At 47.1% G+C, this 22,779-nt stretch overlaps 1 protein-coding gene across 1 annotated transcript in view; it reads right to left on the bottom strand.

Annotated features, from left to right (window-relative positions):
• TSPEAR (thrombospondin type laminin G domain and EAR repeats) overlaps window positions 1–22,779 on the bottom strand; it is a 68,083-nt gene that overhangs the window by 31,787 nt on the left and 13,517 nt on the right. Inside the window, exon 2 of the mRNA XM_081800695.1 lies at window positions 12,307–12,527. Coding sequence (XP_081656821.1) covers window positions 12,307–12,527 — 221 coding nt within the window. The remainder of the gene's footprint in view (window positions 1–12,306; window positions 12,528–22,779) is intronic.

Below are 22,779 nucleotides of genomic sequence, written 5' to 3' on the forward strand. Positions count from 1 at the left end.
CAGCTCACGGGGGTGCAGATGAGGGTCAGGCAGGAGGCCGGGGTGCAGCCGCTGGACTGGCAACAGCTGGGGGTGCAGCAGGGGGGGGCACAGCAAGGGGGCTCGCAGCAGCTCTCTGGGCAGTTGTCCACCTGCCAGGAGGAGTCGGGGCAGGAGTCCCAGGAGCCGGGCAGGCAGACACAGCTGCCGTAGCTCAGGTTGCTGGAGCAGACGGACGGGGTGGACGCAGCCATGGTGGGGGCGGTGGGGCTGGAGGAGGGTGTGCGTGTGTGTGTGTGTGTGTGAGTGTGTGTGAGGTGCTCAGGCTGCTGGCTTTTATACCCCCCGTGAGTGTGTGTTGTCCCAACAACAGGCTCAGTGAAGCCTTTCCTTCCTTGTTGGTGTTTAGTGTTGTGCTCTCTTCCCGGTGCTGGGTCACTGTCTGAATGCTGCTGGCTTGTGAGGCTCCTGAGTGGAGTTCAGGCTATCCTGACCTGTGTTTGTCCCCAAAGGAAAGACAGTAGAAGTGCTTTGATGCTTTCGTAGAGACCACAGAAATCAGGTGATTTTCTGAAAGTGACAGTCTGTGTTCCATCCCATGGCGGGGGCGGGGGTGCCCTTCTAACCCAAGGGAAGGGATGAGGATAGAGCAATCCTAGAATTTGTGCTCCGAGCAAAGGGAGAGATGCCCAGCTGTGGACAGGGCTGACGATGCTCAGCCGGCCTGGTCTTGGGGCAGGATGCACTTCGTGGGTTGACGTTGCTGGTTGTAGTGGTGTTGATGGGCCACGCGTCTCCCAGGAGTGAGCCCCGGGCAGGTGTGAAGAAAGTGTCCTGGGAGCAGACACTGGCTCACAGAAGGGGCCACAGTCGTGGATGCAGGCTAGCACAGTAGGCATGACCACGATGGGCAATGCATTTGCTTCATTGCTTCATGCCTCAGTGCTTGGTTCCACACCTGAGACCTGGTGAGGACACAGCATCTGACATGGTCCCTCATGTCCTCATGGACACTTGGCCACTATACTCTGCCGAGTCTCTGAAGGGGCAAGGGCAAGGCCCTTGGTGATGCTCTGAGCTGCAGGGTTCCATCAAGGGCTTGTTGGGGGCCAGTGGGATTCAGGGTTGAAAGCCTCACTGTCCTCTGATGGGTGGGACTGGGGGATGTCCTAGGGGCCACATGATAGTCAGTCCTCAGTGGAGAAATGTTATTCTCTCAAAGACTAATGGCTTAAAACCTTCCAAATCTATTGAAAAACTTGAATCTACACATCCAGGAAGCTCAATGCACTCCAAATAAGTTGTCAATCAGGAATCTTCCATCCAACAAGGTTATTTTCTACAAATGAGTCCAAATACATTCCCAGATAAATAAAAACTGAGGGATTTTGATGTTGGAAGACCCACCTTATAAGACGCACTGAGGGGAGTCTCTCAGGCTGAAAGTAAGCGACCCCAGTCGGGAATTCTGATCCACAGGAGGACGCGAAGCACACCAGTCAAGGTGGTCATGTGATTACAACAGAAGGTGCGGACTGTGTTTTTCTCCTTCATTGAGTCTTATGTCGTTTGCTTCTCTGACTAAAGAGCTGCCTACAACAGGATGCATGTACTGCATTGCGGGGCCTGTGGTGTGATGTGATGTATTAGACAATACAAGGGAGGCGGGTGGAAGCAAAGCTGTGTCGGGCGGAGGAAATGACCGCAGATGGCAACTCGGATCCACAGGAACGTGTGAAGGGAAACAGAAACGATAAAAAGGCGAGGAGAACAAAAGCTATAAGTATAATACTTGCTTTCCTGTCTCCTCTCAGCTTTTTAGAAGTCATAAAAGCATATTAGGTAATAATTATAACAATATATTGAGGGGTTTTTAACATTGACAGGTGGAGTATATGTACAGCAAGACCATGAAGGGACAAGAAGAGGATGGAGCTCTGTACAAAAAGGAGCATGTTTTTACGTCACTGGAACTGACTTAGTGTAAATTGGAAGTGGATTCTGCTAAGTTAAAATAAACATATGGAAGCCCCAGAGCAAAACTAGGAAAAACTAAAAAAAAAAAATAGTGAGAAATCATTAAAGAAATAAAAATGCTGCTTAAGAAAATATTCGCTAAGTGCAAAAGAGTGCACCAAAGGAGGACGAGAGGAACGCACACAAAAAAGACATGAGACACAGAGGAAGCAAGATAGTGAAGCCACCGGCAAGATCCAGCTGCTGCCCATTCACACCACTGGCTGCAACCGTGTTACGGAAAACCACCTCACACGCTGGATTAACAAATATTGACCCATGGCTCCTAGGGGAACTAGAGTTAGCTGCCTGTGTGCCCTGGTCGCATTTTCATCAACCGATCAATACAGAGCCTCCTTTTATGTGTGCCTAGGAAAAACGCAGTGTCTTCCTTCACATGTAATGCTTCTGACACCAGGTGTGTGGGTTTTTCTCACCAACCAGCTCTCTAACACCCGCTGGGGTCCCACAATTCAGTTTTATTCCGACACTAACCTAGTGCAGAACCCCAGGTTAAGAGCTCAGACCCATGAGATTGGCCCCACTTCAGATGCCAGCAGTAGATGCCCAGTTACCCACAACTTCTGTCTGACTCAGCTACAAATCACAGGTTCCTATGAACTCCTCCGTGGGTTCCATATTTTGCTAAAGCAGCTCACAGAACCCAGGAAAAGAGCTGACTTCCTTTTGCTGACTTATTGCAAGGGATATTTTTAGGATACAGACAAACAGCCACATGGAGGGATACGGAGAGTGAGGTCTGTAGGGGTCCTGAGCAAAGGAGCTTCTCTTCCCGTGGAATTGGGGTGCACCACCCTCCTGGCATGTGGACATGTTCACCAAAATGGAAGTTCTCAGAATTCCATACATTTGGGATTTTTATGGAGGCTTCATCATGCAGGCATGATTGATTATTAACTCAATTTCTAGCCCCTCTCCTCTTTCCCGAGGATGGGGATGGGGCTGAAAGCACCAAGCTTCTAATCAAAGCTTGGTCTTTCTGGTGAGCAGCCCCCATCCTGAAGCCACTAAGAATCACCTCATTATAACAAAAATCATTCCTACCACCCAGGAAGTTCCAAGGGATTTAGGAACTTGATGTCAGGAACTAGAGTCAAAGACCAAATATTAGCAAGAACCAGGGACAGAGGCATATATATTTTTTATTATATATATATATATATGTATATATATATATACACATACATATATATATGTCAATATACATTATTATTTCACAGTGAATACTTAATATTCATTGCTGACGCTTTAACACTGAAGTCACTTCCCAATAGCAACATAACTCACTCCTGAACGAAGCTTATTTAACACATGTATTTTCCCTGTGAGGCACATCACAGCCTTCTTGCACTTAGGATACCATTTCAAACAGTGACATCACCAATAAGAAGCACAAGAGCATGGAAAATGTGGCACTAAATAGACAGCACAAGATACTTGTTTGCAGCATGAGCTGAAACAAGAGGTGGAGCTGTTTGACCTCAGTTGGGAACCCGCGTGTGGGGACACCCAATGTTTGCTGCTCTATGCATGTCCATGAAGGACTGTGAAGGCACAGTGAGTATTGACTTTGAGGTTACAAATCAATTTTAGTGAGCAAGTGAAGTTGCAAATGCAAAATCCACGAATAATGAGGATCAGCTATGTATCAATAATAACATTAATTGTGAATTAATTAATACAATCGAAGGGAAGATTGTTAGACTGGATAAAATTGAGATTAAACTATACACTCATTACAGGAGACACACTCTAGAGTAGAAGATAGAGCTAGATTGAAAGTAAAAGGATAGAAAAAGATATATCATGGAAACAGCAGCCATAATAAAATGTTAATATTTTACTAACACCAGATAAAGTAGACTTCAAAACAAAAATTGTTACTAGAGACAAAGGGACATTTTTTAATAATAAAAATGTCAATCCATGAAGAATATGTAATAATTATAAACATATATGCAAATAATAACAGCACCAAAATACACAAAGCAAAAGCTGACAGACATAAAGGAAAAAATAAACAATAATATTAGTTGAAGACCTCAATATCCCAATTTCAACAATGGATGGAACAACTGGAGAGAAGATCCAGGACACAAGGAACGGCACTATAAACCAGCAAGACCTCACAGACATCTGTCAGACACCTCAGCCAACAACAGCAGAATATCCTGCTTCAGAAATGCGCACAGCATATCCTCTAGGATAGAACATAGGCGAAGCCGTAAAACAAACCCCAATGTGTTAAAATGGATAGAACACTAAGTATGTTCTCTGACCACAATGGAGTGAAGTTAGAAATTAGTAACAGAAAAAAATTGGGATTCATAAATTAAACAGCACACTCCTAAATAACCAAAAGGTCAAAGAAGAATCAAAAGGGAAATCATAAAATACTTTTAAATGAAAGAAAGTGAAGAACAAAGTACCAAAACTTACAGGATACAGCTAAAACACTTCTTAGAGACTTATAGCTAGTAAGTACATATATTAAGAAAGAAGAAAGGTCTCAAATCAATAACTTAAACTTCCACACTGCAGACAAGCAGAAGGAAGGAAATAATAAAGAAAAGGACACAAATAAGTGAAACAGAGAATAGAAAAACAATAGAGAAAAATCAATAAAACAGGCTCTTTGAAAAGATCAATAAAATTGATAACACTTTAGCTACACTGATCATGAAAAAGAGAGAAAGAGAAGGAGAAGACTCAAATGATGAGAATCTGAAATGAAAGAAGGGTCACTGATGTCAGCCTCACAGAAATAAAAAGGATTACAGAGAAATGCTATGAACAACTGTATGCCAATAACTTATATAAATTAGATAAAATGAATAAATACTTAGGAACAAGATAACCGCAAAACTAGTGCTCTGAAAGCTATAGAACATCATTTTTGTTTTGTTAAAGAAAATCTAAATCCGTGGGAAAACATCTCTGTTCAAGGATGAGAAGAGCTGACACGTGAGTATGGCAGTAATCTCCCATTTACGTATTTATGCAATCCCTATCAGAATCCAAGCGACTTCTTAGTACAAATTGACAAGTTGATGTTAAAATTAATATGCAATTGCAAGGAATGCAGAATAAGCCAAAACAATCTTGAATAAGAGCAAATTTGGAAGACTTGCATTCCTCAATTTCAAAATTTACTACAAAGCTAGTCATCGAGACAGTGTGCTGTTGGCATAAGGTTAGACAATAAATTGGTATTTATTCATTTATCAGTGGAATACAATTGAGAGTCCGGAAATAAACCCATATATCTATAGTCAATTGATTTCAACAAGGGATTAAGAAAGGGATTCCCTTTCTTTCAATAGGGAAAGAATCGTCTCTTCAACAAAGGATGCTGGGACCACTGGACATCCACGTGCAAAAGAAGGAAGTGGACCCCTACTTCTCACCACGTACAAAAATTAACTCACATGGACCAAAGACCAAAATAAAATTACTAAAGCTATAAAATTCTTAGAAGTAAACATTGGGGTAGATTTTCGTGACCTCACATTTGGCAATGGATTTTAAGCTATGACACTGAAAGTATAAGCAAGAAAATAAAAAAAAAAAGATAAATCTGACTTCATCAAAATTAAAAGGTTTTATGCTTCAAAGGACATTACCACCACATCAAAAACTAATGATGTATTGTATGGTGACTAACATAAAATAATAAAATTTTTAAAAAAAGGACACTGCCAAGGTGAAAAGACAACCTACAGAATGGGGGGAAATATTTGCAAATCATATATGTGATAAGGGGCTTCTATTTGAAATACACAGAGAATTTATAACTCCACAATAAAAAAAGGAAATAATCCAATTAAAACTGGGCAAAGGACTTGAATAGATATTTCTACAAAAAGATAGGCAAACAGCCAACACACACATGAAAAAAACACACATCATTATTCATCAGGGAATGCAAATCAAGGCCCCAGTGAGATGCCACTTACTGCCCATGAAGACAGCTAGAATAAAAAATCAGGTCATAAGAAGTGTTGACAAGGATGTGGAGAAATTGCAAGATGGTGCAGGTACCTTGGCAAACAGTCTGGCAGGTCCTAAAAAGTTAGTCATAGAGGGGCGCCTGGGTGGCTCAGTCAGTTAAGCATCTGACTCTTGATTTCAGCTCAGGTCATGGTCTCAGGGTTGTGAGACCAAGACCCATGTTGGGCTCTGTGCTGCATGGAGCCTGCTTAAGATTCTCTTTCTCCCTTTCCCTCTGCTCCCTGCTTATAAAAGAAGTTAATCATAGAGTTACCATATGACCCAGCAATTCCACACCTAAGTATATGCCCAAGAGAATTAAAAATATATGTCTACACAAAATCATGTACATGAATGTTTATAATCATGTACTATTCACTGTAGCCAAAAGGTACAAATGACCCAAATGTCCATCGCTGATGAATGGATAAACAAACTGCAGTACGTCCATATAGTTGAACGTTATTTGGCCATAGAAAGGAATGAAGTACTGATGAGCGCTTTCACACAGATGAACCTTGAAGACACACTACATAAAAGAAGCCAGGAGCAAGACCATATATATGTGAATGTATTCCATTTATATGAAATGTCCAGAGTAGGCAAACCAATAAGACAGAAAGTAAACTAGTTGTTGCTGGTGCAGGGGTGGGGTAGCTGAAGGGCACAGGGCTTCCTCCTGAAGTGGTGGCAAATTGCAAACTGCCCACAGTGAAAGCTTCACAGAAGCTGGATACACTGAACATCACTGAATAGCACACCTTAAATAGGGAATTGTCGTAGCTCAATCAAGCTGTTAAAAAATCACTGAGCGCTGCCTACAAGAGACCCATTTTAGGCCTAAAAACACCTGCAGAAAGTGAGGAGATGGAGAAACATCTATCATGCAAAAGGACGTTGAAAGAAAGCTGGAGTAGCAATACTTAGATGGGACAAGATAGACTTTAAAACAAAGACTGCAACAAGAGATGAAGGACACTATGTCATAATAAAGGGGACAATCCATCAAGAAGATCCAGGAACTGTAAATATTTATGCCCCTAACTTGGGAGCATCCAAATATATACAACAGTTAATAATAAACATAAAGAAACTCATTGATAATAATACAATAATAGTAGGGGACTCTAACACCCCACTCACAGCAATGGACACATCATCTAAGCAGAAGATCAACAAGGAAACAAGGGGCTTTGAATGATACACTGGACCAGATGGACTTAATGATATATTTAGAACATTTCATCCTAAAGCAGCAGAATACACATTGTTCTTGACTGCACATGGAACATTCTCCAGAGTAAATCACATACTATGTCACAAATCAGGTCTCAACTGGTACCAGAAGATTGAGATCATACCATGCATATTCTCAGACCAAAACACTATGACACTTGAAGTCAAACACAAGAAAAAATTTGGAAAGACCACAAATACATGGAGGTTAAAGAACATCCTACTAAAGGATGAATGGGTTAACCAGGAAATTAAAGAAATAAAAAAATACATGGAAGCAAATGAAAATGAGAACACACCAGTTCAGAACTTTTGGGATGCAGCAAAGGTGGTTCTAAGAGGGAAGTATATAGTAATACAAGCCTTTCTCAAGAAACAAGAAAAGTCTTGGGCGCCTGGGTGGCTCAGTCGTTAAGCGTCTGCCTTCGGCTTGGGTCATGATCCCAGGGTCCTGGGATCGAGTCCCACATCGGGCTCCCTGCTCGGCAGGAAGCCTGCTTCTCGCTGTCCCACTCCCCCTGCTTGTGTTCCTGCTCTCGCTATCTCTCTCTCTGTCAAATAAATAAATAAAATCTTTAAAAAAAAAAAAGAAACAAGAAAAGTCTCAAATACACAACCTAACTTTACACCTAAGGAGCTAGAAAAGGAACAGCAAATAAAGCCTAAAGCCAGCTAAACTAAAAGCTGGTTCTTTGAAAGAATTAATAAAATTGATAGGCCCCTAGTCGGACTTATCAAAAAGAAAAGAGAAAGGATCGGGCGCCTGGGTGGCTCAGTCAGTTAAGTGTCTGCCTTTGGCTCAGGTCATGATCTCAGGGTCCTGGGATCGAGCCCACGTTGGGCTCTCTGCTCAGCAGGGAGTCTGCTTCTCCCTCTGCCTGCCGCTCCCCCTGCTTGTGCTCTCTCTGTGTCAAATAAATTTAAAAAATCTTAAAAAAAAGGAAAAGAAAAGGGAAAGAACCAAAATAAACAAAATCATGAATGAAAGAGGAGAGATCACAAGCAACACCACAGAAAGACAAACAATCGTAAGAGAATATTATGAAAAACTATATACTAACAAATCAACACCTGGAAGAAATGGATAAATTCCTAGAAATAAACAAATTACCAAAACTGAAACAGGAAGAAATAGAAAACTTGAATAGACCCATAACCAGCAAAGATATTGAATCAATAATCAAAAAAACTTCCAACAAACAAAAGTCCTGGGTCAGATGGCTTCCCAAGGGAATTCTATCAGACGTTTAAAGAAGAGTTAATACCTGTTCTTCTCAAACTACTCCAATAGATAGAAAAGGAAGGAAAACTTCCAAATTCATTCTATGAGGCCAGCATTACCCTGATACCAAAACCAGATAAAGACCCCACTAAAAGAATTATGGATCATCTCCCTGATGAATATGGATGCAAAAATTCTCAACAAGACACTAGCAAATCAAACCCATAAAACATGAAAAAAAAATCATTCACCACGATCAAGTGGGATTTATTCAATATAAAGGATGGTTCAATATTTGCAAATCAATCAACGTGATACAGCACACCAATAAGAGAAATGATAAGAATCATGTGATCATTTCAATAGACACAGAAAAAGCATTTGACAAAGTACAACACCCATTCATGATAAAAACTTTCAACAAAATAGGTTTAGAGGGAACATACTTCAACATAATAAAGGCCATATATGAAAAAACCACAGTGAACACCATCCTCAATGGGGAAAAACTGAGAGCTTTTCCCCTAAGGTCAGGAACACACTCTCAACATTGTTATTCAACATATTACTGGAAGTCCTAGCCTCAGTAATCAGACAACAAAAAGAAAGAAAAGGCATCCAAATAGCAAAGAAGAAGTCAAACTTCCACTATTTGCAGACAATATGACACTTTAGAAAACCTAAAAGACTCTACCAAAAAACTGCTAGAACTGATTCATGAATTCAGTAAAGTGGCAGGATACAAAATCAATGTACAGAAATCTCTTGCATTTCTATACACTAATAATGAAGTAGCAGAAAGGGAAACCAAGGAATCAGTCCCATTTACAATTGCACCAAAAACAATAAGATACCTAGGAATAAACCTAACCAAAAAGGCAAAAGATCTGAAAACTATAGAATACTTATGAAAGAAAGTAAAGATGACACAAAGAAATGGTAAACACATTCCATGCTCATGGATTGGAAGAACAAATATCGTTAATATGTCTATACTACCCAAAGCAATATACACATTTTATACAATCCCTATCAAAATAGCAAAAGCATTTTTCACAGAGCTGGAACAAATAATCCTAATATTTGTATGGAACCACAGAAGACCCCCAAAAGCCAAAGCAACCCTGAAAAAGAAAAGCTAACCTAGAGGCATGACGATTCCAGACTTCAAGCTGTATTACAAAGCTGTAGTCATCAAGACAGTCTGGTACTGGCACAAAAACAGACACATGGATCAATGGAACAGAAGAGAGAGCCCAGAAATGGACCCTCAACTCTATGGCCAACTGATCTTTGACAAAGCAGGAAAGAATATCCAATGGAAAAAATACAGTCTTTTCAACAAATGGTCCTGGGAAAACTGGACAGCCACATGCAGAAGAATGAAACTGGACCATTTTCTTACACCATACACAAAAATAAATTCAAAATGGATGAAAGACCTAAATGTGAGACCTGAAACCATAAAAATCCTGGAAGAGAACATGGGCGGTAATTTCTCTGACATCTGCCAAACCAGCATGTTTCTAGATATTTCTCCTGAGGTAAAGAAAACAAAAGTGAAAATAAACTATTGGGACTTCAAAATAAAAAGCTTCTGCACAACAAAGAAAACAACAATATAACTAAAGGCAACATACAGAATGAGAGAAGATACTTGCAAATGACATATCAGATAAAGGGTTAGTATCCAAAATCTATAAAGAACTTGTAAAACTCGACACCCAAAAAAACAAATAATTCAATCGAAAAATGGGCAGAAAACATGAACAGACATTCCTCCAAAGAAGACATCCAAATGGCCAACAGACACATAAAAAGATGCTCAACATCCCTTGGCGTCAGGGAAATATAAATCAAAACCTCAATGAGATACCATCTCACACCTGTCAGAATGGCTAAAATTAACAGCACGGGAAACAACAGGTGTTGGCGAGGATGCGGAGAAAGGGGGAACCCTCGTGCACTGTTGGTGGGAATGCAAGCTGGTGCAGCCACTCTGGAAAACAGTATGGAGGTTCCTCAAAAGGTTAAAAATAGAGCTACCATATGACCCAGCAATTGCACTACTATTTACCCCCCAAATACAAAAACACTGATTTGAAGGGATACATGCGCAGCTATGTTTATAGAGCATTTTCAACAGTAGCCAAACTATGGAAACAGTCCAAGTGTCCGTTGACTAATGAGTAGATAAAGATGTCATATATAAACAATGGAATAGTACTCAGCCTTAAAAAGGAATGAAATCTTGCCATTTGCAAGGACATGGATGGAGCTAGAGATTATTATGCTAAGTGAAATAGGTCAATCAGAGGAAGACAAATACCATATGATCTCAATCATATGTGGAATTTAAGAAACAAAACAAATGAGCAAAGGGACAAAAAAAAAGAGAGAGAGAAACAGACTCAACTCTAGAGAACACACTGGTGGTCACCGGAGGGGAGGTGGGCAGGGGGATGGGGGAAATAGGGGATGGGGAGTCAGGAGTGCACTTGTCCTGATGTACGGAAGTGCTGAATCACTACATTGTTCATCTGAAACTAATACTACACTGTACGTAACTAACTGGAATTTAAATAAAAACTTAAAAAAACACCACTCCTTGGTGGCACATGTATAGAAACGTTTCTTAGAATAGCCCTTATATGCATGCGAAAATCCACAGTGTTATTTACATGCATGAGGGTTTCACCACATTGTCCTTCATTCAACACATTCTGTAAATGCACGGGTATAAGATATGTTTCTAAAATTATCATAGGTTTATTTAAATAAGGCCAGTGTTGTTTCATTGACAAAATGGGTTCAAAACAACAGAAATAAAGCCACTTGTATAAAAGATGCTTCCCGAGTGATATAATTTGAGTCCCCTGGGCAGCGTTCCCTCCGGGATAGAATGTGTTCACCACACGCGCTGCATTTAATACCCTCTGTGGAGGCCCTGGGGTAAAAGATGTTCCTGAAACGCCGGTTCTACATGAGCACCACTGAGCGTGGTAGAAAAGAGAAAGAGGAAGGGGACAGCAGAGCTAGTCTGTGGGCGGGACACACATGGAAGTCATCCACAGAAGGGAGTCCTTGTGACCAAACACTAGAGTTGTGCTCAGGACAGTAGCTGATAAGATGGAGGCTTTAGGCTGAGAAATGGAATTTATGTAAGACAGAAGAAAATGGAAATTACAGGACAGAGGAAACGCAGCGACTGGAACAGCGAACTCAGCGGAGTCGAGGGCACGAACGAGAGGGCTTTCGAGAGCAGATGTCCACAGGGCACAGAGGGCAGCGTCGCCTTCCCCAGAGCAACCAACAAGGACGGTCCGGATTAGGGCAGAAGAGCTTTCCTTCCTTAACTGAGGGCTCTGACTCGGTCACACACCGTGACGGGCACTGTCCCGGCCCCACGGGGAAGCAGCGATGGGCACCGTGGGCCCTCACCTTCAGGGGCGTCCAGCTGAGTGGGGGGATGGGAATGTTAGCTGCGTATGGGGTGGACGGGACTGCAAATCACAGGTAATCAGACCCCAAAGGACGTGCTCTTGTTATTTGGTTGCCTACTTTCCTGGGGAAAGATGTCAAACTAGGAACTCTAAGCATTATCCCTAGCCTTTGACAGGTCAGCCCACCGGAAAAATTATGGTTGCAGGAATCACCGGTACAAACACCTACCAAATGGTCCCAGAGCTCTGCCTGCACACTCACTGTGATGGGGACCTCACTACCTATCAGGATGGCCGCTCTTGACCCCAAAGAGACCCTGGAGCCCGGGAGCGGTGGCTGGCCGCGTGCTCGGGCGGTAAGGATGTAATGCAGGAACAGGAGTAAAGAGCGTCACTGACCTTCGGGGGAAGATTGGGAACTTTCAAGGTTATGACAATCGAAAATTCTTCAGGGAAGAGGTCACATCGGAAGAAAATCCTCGACGCAGGGAAGCTCAAGGCGTGGGGAGCGGCGGCTGAGAGCTGGAGTCCTCGAACGCCGTGGGCCTGCGTTACCCTGATTCCGCCCGCGGCGCTGTGTGGAGGGATGGCCTCTGCCAGGATGTCCAGGGGGCGCAGGTCTGTGTCAGGGAAACCACAGGTGGGTTAAGCGGGCCCCGATGAGTTTCCCCTTTACCAGTGGGGAAACTGAGGCCCCAAGGGTCAACGACGCACCTGCAGACCGCACCCCACCCCGGGTTTTGCCCAGAAGGAGCTACACAAGTACATTTCGTGGCACGCTGTTTCCCAGTCGATGGCCACGCGCTATGCTGGGCGTGTGAGGGGGAGAGAGGAAGGATGGGTCCCAGCCGTGGCCCCAGGGAGTGCACGCAAGCGGGAGCCAGGCTCCCCCAGTCCAGGGACCACCAAGCGTGGCATGCCTCATGCTCTCAGTGGGGCTCCGTGATGCATGTCCCCCGTGCTGTGGAAGGGTGGGTCCTCTGGCGTGACCGGCAAGCCACCCTGGAACTGGGCACCGCTCCTCCGACACACCACAGAGAGGCAGATATGCCCCTGGAGAAACTGCCCTGCAGTTCAAGGTCATCGAACATAGCTGATGGGCTGGCCTGGCCTCAGCTGAGGCCAGATGATAGGAAAGGAAAATGGTAGCGTCTGTGGCCAGAGGGGCTGTTTCTGGACCAGCTCGTGGGGCCCGGCTCCTGGAAGGGAGGTGCTGGCTTGGTGCAGAGCCCAGGGCCACCGCCTGGACCCCGGCCGACCCAGCCACCCCATGCCTGGCTGTGGCCTGGGGTAAATGACCAGGCACTCAGGAATGAATTAGCCTTTCCCAGCGCCATTCCCCTCGGGCCCAGGGGCCCTCCCGGGGCCTGGGTCTGACAAGGGGGACAGTCGGTCCCCCACAGGGCTCGGTCAGCAAGGTCGGCAGGCCCTGTGGTGATCCCAGTGGAGGCTGACCTGAGGCCCAGTGTGGTCTGTCATGGACATCCCACCCTCCCAACAGGAGCCAAGGTCCCTTGATTCGAGGAGCCCTTCCAGGATGGGGCAGGCTCCCTGGACAAGAGACCTATGACCAGGGTCCTCAAGGGCTTCCTGTGCTGTGACAGCCTAGCAAGGCTCGTGGCACGTACCACGTTTCACTGGTCTGGGGCATAGTGGCCTGTGTCCTTTCCCGAGTGTGCGGCTCGTCCGGGACGGACACTGTGGCGTCTCCGTATTCCCAGAAGTGCATACAGTAGTTGCTAAATAAATATCTGCCCAACTGAAGTGAACCGGGTAGCAAGTGGCAGGGGACAGTCCAGGGAAAGCTAGTGCCCAGCCAGAGAAGGGTTCGAACGCGGCCGTGTCTGCAGCGACAGGCTGAGAGCCTCGAGGGGAGGCCTGTGGCGTGGAAGTGCGTGTCCGCCACTCACGGGGAGGCTGTGGGCAGACAGTGACCGGCCCCAAAGCGGGAGTGGCTTGTAGCGTGCAGGTGCTGGGCCCGGGAATCCGGACTCTCTCCCGGGAGCGCACATTGCCACTTCGGGTTAATGGTGGGCTCCAAGTAGGAGGAAATTCGGTCAGCCATTGACTGGTCCGTGTGGTTTACCAAGGCAAACGCTCTTCAAAGCAGGGTCACCGTCACCAGCAAAACCCAGAGAACCACAGCCATCCCGGACAGGTAGAGACGCTGGCTGGCCCTGTGGACCGGGCACCCTGTCCTGCCGGTGTCGGCTCCAACCCCCCACCTCACTGGCAATGACAGATGCTAATATCTGGGGGCGTCTGCCAGCCTGCAGGCACCCTGCGTGCTAAGTTCGTCCCCTCCACACCTGACCCAGGCTGGTTGCAGCACAGAGGATGTGACTGAGTCCCCGCCCCTGGGAAGACCCCTAAGGCCTTCATCAGAGGGCAGAGTCAAGGCACCCAGCCCTCCGCTCTCCGAATGTGGGCAAGGACAGCAGGTGACCAGTCAGAGAGGAGAGCTCCTTCTCAACGAGGCCAGGGAGCATCGCGCCCCCTCAGGGGCGTGGGTCACGTGGCTGCCGCGGCAGTCACGTTGGACCAGACCCCAGGGGCTCAGGCAGACTCTGGCCCACAGCTCTCAGGCAGCCCACAGAAGGATCCAGAAATCCCAGGGACACCCTCCTTAGGGGTCAAACCAGGGATCTTCCTTGAAGCAACAAGCACTGTGGCTGACATTGAGGACAACAACCTGATTTTTGCAAGAAGCACAGAGTCGGGCAGCAGCATGAGAATGGCAGGTGGCCATCCCCGGGGCAGAGAGGGGTTCTGAGACACGAGGGCCTTTGCTGGTCACCAGACGGACTCTCCACAGCGCTTCCCACCCCTCTCCCAGGACAGGGCCCGCAGAGCTGGGAGCCCCTGCCCCCCGCCCTCGGCCAGGCCTGCCCCTTCAGCTGCCGCTCCCTGCGGGGGTGAAGGTGGCCAGGGACGAGGACAAGCGAGTCACAAAGCAGAAGGTAGAGCACATTTTCCTCCCTTAAATCAAGGGAATTTAAGAAAGAAAACTGTCTGTGAAACAGGAGTGCCGAGGACAGGCACCCAGGTGCAGAGAAGAAGTGACAAGACAGCATCTAAAGTGAGCCGCAGGCGTGTGGTCAGGAGTCCGGGAAAGACCGGTCCTGAGCAGGCTGCAGGGCTGCCGCACGGGAGGGGGTGGGCTGAGCGCCGTCAGGCCCCGGGGGCAAGGCGGAGGAATCAGGACGGCCAGCACCGAGCTAGACGCTCGCTACCTAATGAACGCCCCCAACAGGAAACCTGGCAGGGCTGTGTCCCCAGGGACTCACAGGACAGGAGCCCCGGGCAGCGAGTGCACTGGAGGCTGCGGACCCGCCCGGCCCGGCCAACGGCAGCCGAGGAGCGCCGCCGAGATCACACCTGCCCGTCCCCAGGGACCGGCTGCCGGGTACAGAGCAGGTCGGCAGCAAGGCTTGGGCACAGCAGGGGACACTGAGGTCCTTCGGGAGAGGACAAGGACGTGGACGTGCCCACGCTCTGGTGGAGGAATGGCTAGCGGCAGGGGGTGAGCGGCCCGCGTTGGGCACACTGCTGATCTCGGTCAGGTGGAAGCGTGTGCACAGCGTGGGGGCCGGTGGGGCGGGAGGGGCCCTGAACAATGTCGGGAGGACACCATCCGATGACCTCTGGGAGGCGCTGTGAGGAGGGGGCAGTGTATTCGCATTGTCGTCACTATTTATGTGTGACGAAGTGCACGCAGAGAGCTCGGAGACGGGACGCTTGAGTGTGCGCTGAACGCAGCCGCTCTGTGGAGCAACAGTGGGGGCACTCGCGGGAGAAGGGTCTGTCCCTCCAAGGGCAGCGGTCACCCCCGAGGCAGCTGTGTGTGTCCGCACAGGGTCCCAGACCAACTCTAGGGAGGGGACGGGCATCTCGGGGGAGAGCCTGTGCACCGGACCGACTGTGACGAGCCCTCGGGCTGGCCAGCTCTGTGGGGTTGTGTGTGGTCGGGGTCCCTGGAGCGTGTGAGGCTCTAAGTAAACACTGGGCCCTAAATTCACCCTCTCAAAACGCTGAGAGACACTGGGACCGGCCGGTGGTTTCAGCTGAGGCCCCGCCAGGGTCTGGCCCCTCATTCAGGACATGCAGGTCTACCCCCAGAGAGGCTGCCAGCACCCAGAACATGCTGCAGCCTGGCTGAGCCCCGGGCACAGGCAATCAGGGTGCATTAGCAGCAGGGGAACCCCGAATCTGGCTAATCCCAGGGAGAGCCTCTCCCTCCATTGTTTGATTGAAGAGCCCCTTCCTGGTTGTCCTCCCCCCGCCCCACCCTGCCCTTCCAGCCCATGCAGACGAGCAGGCTTTGCTCTAACAGATGCTCAGTCGTCGGCATCCGGTTCTCCACCTACGCCTTGTCTGCAGTCTGCACACACAGTTGGAGGGTTTCCAAGGTTAACACGGGCAGAGAGTTTTGTACCTCCCTGGAAACCTTCCTGCTGGATGCAGGGATGAGGAGTGACCAAGTCTACAAAAGTCAGAGCCACCGCAAGATGGTCAGAGCGCACGCAGTGATGAAGCTCTGCAAATTAACTCTAATCAGTTAGACACACGTTCAGTGTAGCTGCTATATTCACACCGAGAGGCTGTATACACGAGCAGACCCTGGCCGAGCCATCTGCCCGGTGGCCTCCACACCAGCCAGCCTGGAAACCAAACAGCCGGGACTTGGCCAACGACGGACCCCTTCCCTAACCCCTAACCAGTCACGTGGGCAGCCCCGCCTTGAGGTAGCTATCTGCAGCTTCCCCACACCACAGTCCCCGTGTGGCCCCCCCGAGCCTCTCTTTTTCCACTAGAAGTTCTCTCCCTCCCCTGCTTTGAGTCTCTGCCAAACCCGGTGCTGGTGGGGGACCCCCTATTACAGCCAGCTTGGAATAAACAGCCTTTGCTTCTTCTCATTTAGGTGGTCTCTGTTTATTCTACAAAGGCTTCTTGAAAGGGCAGTTTCAGGGGCGCCTGGGTGGCTCAGATTGGTGAGCGTCTGCCTTCGGCTCAAGTCATGATCCCGGGGTCCTGGGATTGAGTCCCACGTCCGGCTCCTGGCTCAGCAGGGAGCCTGCTTCTCCCTCTCCCTCTGCCTCTCCCCCTGCTCATGCTCTCTCTCTCTCTCTATCTCTGTGCCTCGAATGAATAAATAAAATCTTAAAAAAAAAGAAAGAAAGAAAGAAAGGGCAGCTTCAGAAATAGCTTTTGTCCTCAAGGTCCTTACCATTCAGCAGAGATGTGGTGGGAGCCACAAATACACGAACTCAAAACTGGCTACACGTAAGGTCCTAAACCAGCCTCAAGGTCTTAAGGTCTGGCCCATAACTGACTCACTGAGGTTCTCAGAGCCTCAGTTTGCTCATCTGTAAGATGAGATGGTAGTGACTTCCCCTGCCAGGGACCCAGCTGAGGGGGAGCCAATTACAGCAGCGAGCCACACCGGCAGAAGTGGTGAAGACTTCAGTCGCCTACTGCAACAGTAGGAGCAAGAGGCTAAAGCCACAGGAAGCACTGAACCCCCACCCCCCACAGAAGAGCATGTGGTGGGGGTCATGCCCAGGAGCCCAGGACAAAAGCCTCTCATGGGTTGATGAGCCCTGGGGCCCAGGAAGGAGGAGGAGGGAGGGCTGGGCATGGAAAGGTACCAGGTACTGAGTCAAAGCAGGGTGGGGGGAGTAGGTTCCAGGCGTCCTACAAGGAGGCCTCTGATGGAGGTGCCAGGGCTACAAATGCAGATGGGCCTCCAAGGGGGGCTGGTGGGCCTGGGTCCCTGCTGCAGTTCCCCCAGGATGGCAGTGCCCTGGCAGCATCCAAGCCTGGTGTGTGGCAGGGCTGTCTCGTGCCCTCCGCCAGGTGAAGCCTTTGGGATTGCCCTTGGCTGGGCCTGATAGATCACGCGTAGGATTTTTGACCAGGAGCCAGGGTCTTTGTGCCCCAGAACTGTTCCCTGGGAAGACTTTCTATACTGGAGCCCATCAAGACCCAGGTTATTCGGAAGAAGCCACCTGCCTTGGCTGGGGGTGCAGGTGTGAGGCACAGCCCCTCAGCCAGGTGGGTTCTGCACTCTAGATGGTCTCCAAGAAGGGGCTCTACCACTGGGGTGGAAAGGGAACAGAACTAAATGGCCAAGAAAATCCCCCTTACCCTGTGGATTTCATTGATTTAAATTGTGTGCCCAGGGCCCAGGAGGAGTTTATTTCTAGGAATTTAGGTTAGGGTATTATAAGTGTTGCTCTCTGGGACAGTAAGACTGAATGTATAGCCATCATCACAAAACAGGCCAGTTTAGGCCCAAGAAGAGGCAGGTGGACCCATAGAGAGAAGAGATGGAGAACACATGGTCAGTAGTCCACGCAGATCAGTGGGGAGGGAGGGGTTGTTGGGAGAAAGTGATGGCAAAGCTGGGTGTCTGTGCGGAGAAAACCGGACTGAACTCTTCCCCAAACGGGATATACAGCTCACCCCTCCAGGAGGGATGAAGGGTGAAACTTCCAAGTTAGAGGGAGGGTTGGGAGCCATCTCTGTGACTTTGGGGTACAGATGATTCCCCAAACAAGCTCAATAAACACAAACCATGAGAAGTCATTACACTTGCTCACATCAAAACAAGAACATCTGCTCAGGAGGGACACAATGAGGAAGGCCAGTAGTCCCAGGACAGAATGAGAAAGATGTTTGCCATACCATGAAAGGTACAGAAGGAACAGGGACCTCCTGAAAACCAACAAGGAAAATATAAGAACAATCCTCAAAAAAAAAAAAAAGGCAACCTAAAAAAAGAAGAAACCCAAAGGGCTCACATACGACAAAATGCTCAAGTCAATACAGGCCAGAAAGAGATCATTTTTCTCCTACTATACTGGTTAAAAAAAGGAAATAAGAAAACAATGTAAAGATAGAGCATGCATGGGAAAATAACTCATGTCCCTTTTGTGTGTTCAAACCTGCTTTTCTTAACTTGTTTTAAAGGAAGTCATGGAATGTGGAACAGATTGGCACACGGGGCTTTGAGCGGAACTCCTGGACTCTCCGGGGCTGCAGCATGGATGCATCTGAAGCCTTGGGAAGGCAAAGGCAGTGTGGCAATTAAGCCACTGAAGCCTCAGGGAGGCGCCAAAATAGCAGCGACACCAAGAATCACCTCTCAAAGGCATAATAGAGTGCTCTGTGGCCAGCCCTCACTAAACCTTCTACACACATCAATGCTTTTAAATCCATACTCGTCCACTTCAGTCACCTGCCAAAGTCAAAGGGTTCTCAGGGTGCACAACACTGCCCAAAGGGCCAAGCAGATGGTATAGCAAGGACTGTGGCCTTTGCTCCCAGCTCTCCTGGGATGCACTATGTCCTGCAGCTTTTGTCATGGGCCTTTCTGAGGCTCAGTGTCCTCATCAGCAATAGGGGTTGGTATCCTCCTGTCTTGTAGGGTGCAGGAGGGACTGGAAATACTGTCCAGCAGGCAGAAGTTGCTCCCCAGAAATGGACAGCTTCACAGTGACTGACCTGGAAATGGATGGCCCATCCCTCATGATGCAGTCAGCCCAGTGCTGGGCATGTTTTAGGTCGACTATTAGCTTCCCACATGAGCCTGTGGGAGGATATGTGTTTGCCTGCAGAAATGCAGGCTGCCAGGGCTGGCTAAGCAGGACTCTTGAGTAAGATCCATGTGGCTAGTACACAGACGATGTTAGGTTCACCTTATGTAAATTGGCAATAGGACATCTGGCGGGGTGCCTTAATCAGCTGGCACAGAAAAATCCACACACAGTCTGGGAACAAGTCCACTTGCTGGACCCACACTTGCCAACCCAAAACTAGAACCTTCTTTTCTCTCCTTTCGTGAATGCTGTTCATTAGGTATAACAAGCACCTGACCTCACTGGGCATGTGGACATTCAGGAGGCGAAAGACAGTGCATGCATAATGCAGACCGCAGGGCTGGCACGGGGACAAGAGGGTTTGATCTGAGCTCTTCCCGGGACAGGATGCTCAGCTGCCCCCAGGGTCCCACCCATAGAACTTGTCTCTAATGATTCAAAATGCCACCTCTTAGTCTCCTCTGCCAGGAGCTGAGAGGTGGGAGAGGCAAAGATGAAGCACCAGTCCCTGCCCCCAGGGACCTTTGTAATAAAAACACCACTCCCTCCTGCCAGGCATGATTATCTCTGCAATCCAGCCAGCTTTCCATGTTCCCTTATCTCACGTCCTCCTGGCGAGTGAGAACAGGAACAGAGGATGAATCCGGCTATAGTGGCCTCAGGCTGCAGGATGTGGAAGTCCAAATGCTCAGCACCTAGAGGTTTACCTGCCTTCCAATCCCATTGTGTGAGAGTCCTCATCGACTCTATTGCCCTTCAAATATGTGCACTGAGTCCAGGAATTATGGAATCAGAGCCAGAAAGGGCCAATAGATCAGGGCTATTGGCACAGAGAGGGCTGGTGGGGGCAGCTAAAGGAGAAGGAAGTTTATAGTACTAAGTGCTTCCATTAGAAGAGAAGACAGGTATCAGATCAACCATCTAAGCTTTGACTTAATAAACTTGAAAATGGAAGGATAAGTCAGTGTAATTGTATGTAACATAACTCAATGTAAGTGAAAAGAAAAACAGAGGAGATCAATTGAAACCAAAGTTGATTCTTTGAGAAGATGAATAAAATTGATAAACTTCCAGCCAGACTGACCAGGGGAAAAAAAAAAGAAGAAGAAATAATTTACCAGTATCAAGAACAAAAGATGGGCTATTACCAACTATTTTTCACAATTTAAAGGATAATGAGGGACCTCCACAAACAGCATTATGCCTATATATTCAAAACCTTGTATGAAATGGACCAACTCCTCAGTAGGCACTTCATTAAAGAAGAAACACATGACCAGAAAGTCCTATATCTATTAAAGAAAACTCCAGTTTCCCAGGAAATTCTCCCAAATATTTAAAGGAGACCAAATACTGACTCTACACAATCTTTTCTAGAAAGTAGAAGAGAAGGAAACGCTTGCCAACTCCTTTTGTGGGGGTGGCATTATCAAAACTGAAGACATTGCAATAAAAGAAGACTACAGACCAATATCCTCACAAAAACAGACATGAAGATCCTGAATAAAATATTAGCAAATCAAATCTAACAACATATAAAAAGGACAATACATCACAACCAAGTGGGGTTTATCTGGGAATTCAGGACTGGTTCAACATTTAAAAATCAATTAATGTAAGTACACAGCACCTCTTCATACTGGCTTTGCAATTTCCTGGACACCTCTAATTATTTCAAAATAAAAGGCTTTAAGAAATCAATTAATAAAATTCACTATATTAACCGACTAAAAAAGAAAATTGTATAATCATCTCAATAAATGCATAAAAAGCATTCCATAAAATCCAACATCCATTCATGATAAAAATCTCTCAGTAATAAGAGGGAGGTTTTTAGCCTGAGAAAGCTTATCTAGACAAAACCTCAGCGAGCACAAGGACTGAATGCCTCCCCTTGAGGTCAGGCCGGTAGCACACACACAAGCATTTCCTTGCTCTGCCCACTAAAGAAGTGACACCCCAGCAGCACTGAGCACACCTATCTCCAGATCATGGTTTCTAAATACCATTATCCACTAAAAGGATCAGGACTCTCTGGAGAAGTGATCGATTCCAGGAATGGGATGGGGAGATTTCCAGAGGAGCTGGAACCAGAAGTGAGATGCTGGGGAGTTGGAAGCATGCTGAAAGGTACAGGAGCCAAATGAAGGAGGTCCCAAGGTTCAAAGCTGGAACAATGTGAACGAGAAAATAATGATAATACTGGATTATTACTCAAATAATAAAACAAATATTCATTAGTCCATAATGAAATAAGTTGAACCAGAACAGGTAAATAAATGGAGGAAAAGGGGTAACTCCTCCTTACAGAAGAATTTCAGTTAATAAGTAGAGATGGAATGGGGAAGTAGAAACTCACCATCAGAACACCACAGCAACCTTGCTGCAGGCATGGCCCCCAGAGGGACGTTAAAACCACTGGACAAACATGACAGCAGAAACAGGATATTTGCAAAGTCTCATAGACTCTCCCCCACCCCAGATATTTATTAATTACAAAGGGAAAAATAACCGTGTATCTTGTGACAAGACACAGCAACATCTTGTACCCCTGCTTCACTGGAAACATTACTTCAATGGGATTCTTCCCCAAACATAATAACCTCAGGCTAATTGTGAGGAAACCTCAGACAACCCCGAATTTCTACAACACAAGTGACCAGGGCTCTTCAAGTGTCAAGACACAAAGGATAAGGGAGGACCAAGAAACTGTCTCAGACTAGAGAAGACTAGGGAGACCTTACAAATGTACATAGGGTCCTGGAGCAGAGAGGTGACATTCGTGGGCAATGGGTCTGTTCTTTAGTGAACAGTAATGCACCAATCCTGATTTCTAAGATTTGTCACTGATCTGTGGATACGTAAGATGTTACTAGAGAAAGCTGGGTGAGGGCATGTGTAAACACTGTACTCTTTTTACAGTTATTCTGTAAACGACACAAAAGCACAAAGTGGTCCATGAGCTAAGCCATGCCTGGACAAGCAGAAGATGTGCAGATGCGGCTGGCCCATCATGCCATGTGCCACCTGCGCCCCATCCTTCACCGGCTGTGGACTGCAGTCCCCAGGAAAGGAGACCTGCAGCACCTTTCCTTCCATCCCAGATTCTGGCCTTGTGTCTGTTTCAGAGCAGGTGCTTGCTAAGAGTCGAATTGTGTCCCATGAGGATGCTGAAACCCTAACCCCCAGTACCTGCAGAAGTGACCTTATTTGGAAAGATGGTCGTCACAGATGATCAAGATACAATGAGGTCATTGGGGGGGAGGGGTCC

This window comes from Leptonychotes weddellii, chromosome 1 (genome assembly GCF_054177405.1).
Source record: "Leptonychotes weddellii isolate Sample4059 chromosome 1, ASM5417740v2, whole genome shotgun sequence".
Lineage (NCBI taxonomy): Eukaryota > Metazoa > Chordata > Mammalia > Carnivora > Phocidae > Leptonychotes > Leptonychotes weddellii.